Consider the following 8114-nt stretch of genomic DNA (forward strand, 5'->3'; position numbering starts at 1 on the left):
ACATCTATATTAATTATGCACAATCATCTGTTGTTACTAGAACTAGATCTATATAAATTATACAAAATAATCTTCTGTTACTAGAACTAGATCTATATTAATTATACACAATAATCTGTTGTTAATAGAACTACATCTATATTAATTATGCACAATCATCTGTTGTTACTAGAACTAGATCTATATTAATTATACACAATAATCTGTTGTTAATAGAACTACATCTATATTAATTATGCACAATCATCTGTTGTTACTAGAACTAGATCTTTATTAATTGTACACAATAATCTGCTGTTACTAGAACTAGATCTATATTAATTGTACACAATAATCTGTTGTTACTAAAACTAGGCCTATATTAATTGTACACAATAATCTGCTGTTACTAAAACTAGGCCTATCTTAATTATGCACAATAATCTGTTGTTACTAGAACCAAATCTTTATTAATTATACACAATAATCTGTTGTTACTAGAACTAGATCTATATTAATTATACACAATAATCTGCTGTTACTAAAACTAGGCCTATCTTAATCATACACAAAAATCTGTTGTTACCAAAACTAGATCTATCTTAATTATACACAAAAATCTGTTGTTACCAGAACTAGATCTATCTTAATTATACACAAATATCTGTTGTTACTAGAACTAGATCTATCTTAATTACACACAATAATCTGTTGTTACTATAACTAAACTTATCTTAACTATACACAATAATCTGTTGTTAGTAGAACTAAATCTATCTTAATTATACACGATAATCTGTTGTTACAAGAACTAATCTTGTCTTAATTATACATAATAATATGTTGTTACTAGAACTAAACCTATCGTAATTATACATAATATGTTATTACTAAAACTAGATCTATATTAATTATACATAATAATCTGTTGTTAGTAAAAGTAGATCTATATTAATTATAGACAATAATCTGTTGTTACTAGAATTAGGCCTATCTTAATTATAGACAATAATCTGTTGTTACTACAACTAGGCCTATCTTAATTATAGACAATAATCTGTTGTTACTACAACTAGGCCTATCTTAATTATACACTATAATCTGTTGTTACTAAAACTAGATCTATATTAATTATACACAATAATCTGTTGTTACAACAACTAGGCCTATCTTAATTATACACTATAATCTGTTGTTACTAGAACTAGATCTATATTAATTATACACTATAATCTGTTGTTACGAGAACTAGATCTATCTTAATTATACAAATAATGTGTTGTTACTAGATCTAGGCCTGTCTTACTTGTTTACAGTTGATCATTGTTACCAGAACTAAACCTATCTTGATCAAAATTTTCTAAACATTACCACTCTGAACAGCTTCAGTTACATTACAAAAACAGACTTTACTAAAGATTGCCAGCCTGATTAGCTTTATCATTAATATTAACTTTCAATCATGCCAGCTATGTAGTTAGATAAAAACTTCAAATAATTTGATTAGTTGGATTTACTAACTAGCTTTACATAGTCATTATGGTTGTTTCAATATCTTTTATTGCATAACAGAAGTATAAAGAGCATGCTATATCAAAAATAGCACCTCATATGAGATTTCTTCTTACTTTGCATGCTGTTTGTGTATAATAACAAATAGATAATGTGTACAGTACTATAGAAAGATACTGAACACTATTCTAATCCATCTTTAGTTGCCCAATATTGATTAACTGTTGTTCTCTCCTTTCTTTATACTCTGCATATTCTAGTAATTCTTGAAGTTTAAACATATAAATACACTCCATGCACATAATAAGAAATACAAAGAAAATAATTAATTTACTTACCACATCATTAGTTAATGCATAGCAAGACAAAAGGCCTCCAACAAATCTGATATTGGTCTCAAAAACTGATATCTCAAAATGCTACAAGAAAAAGAAACATAATAATAATAATGTTTAACTGAACAAAGAGAGAAATATTCTGGTTACTCTAACTCAATTGTTTTTAAGCAATCTGAAAATGCTGTCAGTTTTAAACTTAAAATCATACACATGATGGAAACTTTGTCTTCACTGATTCTTAACAGTGGTCACTCACTTGTGGAGATGTGTATATAGGATGTGATTTAACCCACTCCTAAAATCACAACCCATGGTTTGTTTTATTTAAATTACTAACTGCATGTAATGTATAAAATTGCCATGATACCAATAACTTCGCTGAACATCCAAAGGCAATTGCATGTTTTCTCTTGTATCTTGAGAAGTACAAAAATGAAACACAAAATACCTGTCCTCTAACTCCATGATCAAAATCAAGATGTTCATCAATCCAGTCTCGCGCTTTCTTGTAATCTTCCTTCAATCCCATAAGGAACAATGTGTCCAAGCCATCCACAATAGTAGCACCCATGGCTGTCTTCCCAAATATTCCAGCAGAATGGCCTCTCCTGCTAATTGGTCTTAATTCATTTTGACCAAATGCATAGTAAACATAATTATCCCATGCATGTTTCATCATCTAAGAATAAAGATAGGCATCAGATGATTAAAATTAATATATATATATTGGCCACTTCCACATAAACACATACATACAATTCAGCAAACTTCAATAATCGAGTCTCCGTTTCATAAGAAGCCACCAACGACATTTAATAATCCAGGATGTATTTCATGAGAAGCCACCAACAACATTCAATAATCCAGCCTGTATTTCATGAGAAGCCACCAACTACATTCAATAATCCAGGCTGTATTTCATGAGAAGCCACTAACAACATTCATTAATCCAGTCTGTATTTTATGAGAAGCCACAAACAACATTCAACAATCCAAGCTGTGTTTCATGAGAAGCCACCAACAACATTCAATAATACAGCTGTTTTTCATGAAGAGCCACTAACAACATTCAATAATCCAGTTTATGTTTTATGAGAAACCACTAACAACATTCAATAATCCAGTCTGGGTTTCATGAGAAACCACCACCAACATTCAATGATCTATGCGGTGTTTCATGAAAAGCCACCAACAACATTCAATAATCCAGGATGTATTTCATGAGAAGCCACCAACAACATTCAATAATCCAGTCTAAGTTTCATGAGAAGCCCCAAAAACATTCAATAATCCAAGCTGTGTTTCATGAAAAGCCACCAACAACATTCAATAATCCAGGTTATGTTTCATGAGAAACCACCAACAACAATCAATAATCCAGTTTATGTTTCATGAGAAACCACTAACAACATTCAATAATCCAGTCTGGGTTTCATGAGAAACCACCAACAACATTCAATGATCTATGCTGTGTTTCATGAATAGCCACCAACAGCATTCGATAATCTAGTCTACGTTTCATGAGAAGCCACCAACAACATTCAATAATCCAGGATGTATTTCATGAGAAGACACCAACAACATTCAATAATCCATTCTGTGTTTCATGAAAAGCCACCAACAACATTCAATAATTATGAAATAGAGCCTGATTTATTGAATGTTGTTGTTAGCTTCTCATGAAACATAAACTGGATTATTGAATGTTGTTGGTGACATCTCATGAAACTTAGATTGGATTATTGAATGTTGTTGGTGGCTTTTCATGAAACACGGCCTATATTATTGAATGTTTTTGGTAGCTTTTAATGAAACACCAACTGGATTATGGAATGTTGTTTGTGGCTTCTCATGACACGTAGACTGGATTATCGAATGTTGTTGGTGGCTTTTCATGAAACACAGACTGAATTATTGAATGTTGTTGGTGGTTTCTCAAGAAACCCAGACTGGATTATTGAATGTTGTTGATCGCTTCTCATGAAACATAAACTGGATTATTGGATGTTTTTGATGACATCTCATGAAATACAGACTGGATTATTGAATGTTGTTAGTGGCTTCTCATCAAACAAAGACTGATTGAATATTGTTGATGGCTTATCATGAAACATAGAATGGATTATTGAATGTTGTTGGTGGCTTCTTAATCCAATTGGTGTTTCATGAGAAGCCACCAACAACATTCAATAATCCAGTCTGTGTTTCATGAAAAGCCACCAACAACATTCGATAATACAGTCTACATTTCATGAGAAGCCACCAGCAACATTCAATAATCCAGTCTAAGTTTCATGAGATGTCACCAACAGCATTTAATAATCCAGTTTATGTTTCATGAGAAGCCACCAACAACATTTAATAATCCAGTTTACATTTCATAAAAAGCCACCAACAACATTCAGTAATGCAGGCTGTATATCATGAGAAGCCACCAACAACATTCAATAATCCAGTTTACATTTCATGAAAAGCCACCAACAACATTCAATAATCCAGTCTGTGTTTTATGAGAAGCCATCAACAACATTCAATAATCCAGGCTGTATTCAATGAGAAGCCACCAACAACATTCAATAATCCAGTCTGTATTCCATGAGAAGCCACCAACAACATTCAATAATCTAGTCTGTGTTTCATGAAAGCCACCAACAACATTCAATAATCCAGTCTGTGTTTCATGAGAAGCCATCAACTACATTCAATAATCCAATCTTTATATCATGGGAAGCCACCAACAACATTCAATAATCCAGGCTGTATTCCATGAGAAGCCAGCAACAACATTCAATAATCCAGTTTACATTTCATGAAAAGCCACCAACAACATTCAATAATCCAGTTTATGTTTCATGAGAAGCAACCAACAACATTCAATAATCCAGTCTGGGTTTCATGAGAAACCACCAACAACATTCAATAATCCAGTTTACATTTCATGAAAAGCCATCAACAACATTCAATAATCCAGTTTACATTTCATGAAAAACCACCAACATTCAATAATCCAGTCTCTGTTTCAAGAGAAGCCACCAACATTCAATAATCCAGTCTCTGTTTCAAGAGAAGCCACCAACATTCAATAATCCAGTCTCTGTTTCAAGAGAAGCCACCAACAACATTCAATAATCCAGTTTACATTTCATGAAAAGCCACCAACAACATTCAATAATCAAGTCTAAGTTTCATGAGATGTCACCAACAACATTCAATAATCCAGTTTACATTTCATGAGAAGCAACCAACAACATTCAATAATCCAGTCTGAAGTTGGTGGCTTCTTATGAAACATAGACTGGACTATCGAATGTTGTTGGTGGCTTCTCATGAAACGTAGACTGGATTATCAAATGTTGTTGTGGCTTTTCATGAAACACAGCATAGATCATTGAATGTTGTTGGTGGCTTTTGATGAAACACAGCATAGATCATTGAATGTTGTTGGTGGTTTCTCATGAAAGGATTATTGAATGTTTTTGGTGGCTTCTCATGAAACACAGACTGGATTATTGAATGTTCCTGGATTATTGAATGTTGTTGGTGGCTTCTCGTGAAACATAAACTGGATTATTGAATGTTTTTGGTGGCTTCTCATGAAACACAGACTGGATTATTGAATGTTTTTGGTGGCTTCTCATGAAACACAGACTGGATTATTGAATGTTGTTGGTAGCTTTTAATGAAACACCAACTGGATTATGGAATGTTGTTTGTGGCTTCTCATGACACGTAGACTGGATTATCGAATGTTGTTGGTGGCTTTTCATGAAACACAGACTGGATTATTGAATGTTGTTGGTGGCTTCTCATGAAACATAAACTGGATTATTGAATGTTGTTGGTGACATCTCATGAAACTTAGATTAATGTAATTCAAGAGAAGCCACCAACAACATTCAACAATCCAGGCTGTATTTCATGAGAAACCACCAACAACATTCAATAATCCAATCTAAGTTTCATGAGATGTCACCAAAAACATTCAATAATCCAGTTTATGTTTCATGAGAAGCTAACAACAACATTCATTAAATCAGGCTGTATTTCATGAGAAGCCACCAACAACATTCAATAATCCATTCTATGTTTCATGATAAGCCATCAACAATATTCAATAATCCAATTGGTGTTTCATGAGAAGCCACCAACAACATTCAATAATCCAGTTTACATTTCATGAGAAGCCACCAACAACATTCAATAATCCAGGCTGTATTTCATGTGAATCCACCAACAACATTCAATAATCCAGTCTAAGTTTCATAAGAAACCAACAACAATATTTAGTAATCCAAACTGTATTTCATGAGAAGTCATCAACAACATACATAATCCACTCTGTGTTTCATGAGAAGCCAACAACAACTTGTGTTTCATGAGAAGCCACCAACTGTTATATAACTAGTTAGTTTCAATGATATCAGGTTATTACAACCAAACTTAGAAAGTATGAAAGGGAAGGAGATTATTAAAAAATGTACAAGCACTTTGTACATACACTACAGAGTACATAACAGAAAACTAAGATATATTTTTAGCAAAATAGAAATTGTTCGTAACATCATTATGAACTGTTCTAAACAATGAAATAGACATTACTTATATTTTGTTTAACAGATTGTAATATTTAGTATTATTGTACTTTAATATTATCATTATTATAAGAACATTTCCTGCTCTGATCACATGAGGATTTCCACTTCAGGAGTACATCACATTAAAACTGTTTTAAAGGCAAGCCCTCTGTTCTTTTCTTAGAACTATCTTTAGGCTATAGGAGACGTTCATGAAAATGGACAGATAGCTTGATTATAAAACAGTTTTCATGTGGTTTAACTCTACTTTATTCATCTTATTATTCTTCCTTCCCATTATTCAAAGATGTCTGTTGACTCAGATTGTACATAAATGGACCTAACAATTTTAAAAAGACTTCCACTATTTTCATTCCAACATCCTACAGTAATATTTGATAATTTAATCTTAATATATTAGAGCTTTCATATTCATAAATACAGAATTGAAATACAAAAACGAAATAGCTGGTACACAAGACTGCTCTTACTTCTTTTATTCTATTTCTTCTTTCTCTCATTACAGGGTCAGTAGGTTCTCTACCATGGCTTTCATTTATTACATTTCCTTTATCACCTTCTTCCATCTTTATTTTGAGTGGTAAAGATTCACTGTTATACCGATTATTTAGATCTACATTTTTAGCATACTTGTATTCTGACTGTTTTTTATTTTCTATTTTAACCTGTACAATATGATTATTTGTAGGCAATTCCTTCTCTACCTTTTCACTCTCTATATTATTTCCATTTTTTTCTTTATCAATGTCTTCTTGAATTTTCTGATTTAATTTAACTCTGTCTTCAAATCTATGCGGATCTAATCCTACTCTATTTACATGTCCATGTCTTACAGCATTCAAATTATTCACCTCATCGTGTGGCGGAGAGGGCAATAGAAAATCATGACTCGCATCTTTAATATGTTCGTAAGCAGTGTGGATTGTGCTGCCAGTACCACTACGAAATTCTGGTAAAAAATATAAAGACCCCATACATATAACACCAAAAGTACCAAAAACCGAAAATAATATAAATTTTTCACGTAACCTAAGCTTTTTCCGTCCTGAAAGTGTAAGCGGAACACCATTAAGATATCGTCCATACATCGGTAAAATTGCACCGGAAACCATCTATCTCTTAGTGCTTTACCAGCTGTTGCTGAGTGACCATATTACGGGGAAACATTCTAGGCTTAGTGAGCAGAAAAACAAACATGCAAACAAAACCGTAACCACGGTATCTGTGAGTAGACTGTTTATTTTGTACGGCTTACATATATCAATATATGTATATACGTAAATATATGTTGTATATTGGAATATATATATATACGGTATGGTATTTTTCAAAATAGTATATGCTGGATACAAAATTGGCAGAGTATTCCAAACACAATAAAAAAATCATTGTTGCAAAAATGTTATGATTATATAACATTTAAAAGTAAAATAAAAAAGAGGTTTATAACGAAGATAAATATATTAAATAACGAAATATCTATACTCATAAAACTGAAAACAAATACTGCACATAAACTTTGTAGTAACAAATGTTATATATAATTGTTTATATAATTATTATTATTTATAAAACCCATACGTCTACATTTCTTCAATCCTTTGAGAAAGAGGATACATTCTTTGTCTATAAGTAGTTTAAGATTATTTGAAAGTATGTAATAATATTGTTACGTCTCCGTTTGTTAACT

At 32.0% G+C, this 8114-nt stretch overlaps 1 protein-coding gene across 1 annotated transcript; it reads right to left on the reverse strand.

The window, feature by feature from the left end:
• Positions 1 to 1829: 1829 nt before the first annotated feature.
• Positions 1830 to 7626, reverse strand: LOC106477206 (mannosyl-oligosaccharide 1,2-alpha-mannosidase IB-like; the record flags this gene model as incomplete). The annotated part of the gene is made up of 3 exons (XM_013937797.2): positions 6895 to 7626; positions 2278 to 2508; positions 1830 to 1910 (listed from the first exon to the last, which is right to left on the reverse strand). Coding segments are annotated over exons 1-3 (954 nt in total), but the record flags the coding sequence as incomplete, so codon positions are not given.
• Positions 7627 to 8114: the final 488 nt, after the last annotated feature.

The sequence above is a fragment of the Limulus polyphemus genome, unplaced genomic scaffold (assembly GCF_000517525.1).
Source record: "Limulus polyphemus unplaced genomic scaffold, Limulus_polyphemus-2.1.2 Scaffold13377, whole genome shotgun sequence".
NCBI lineage: Eukaryota > Metazoa > Arthropoda > Merostomata > Xiphosura > Limulidae > Limulus > Limulus polyphemus.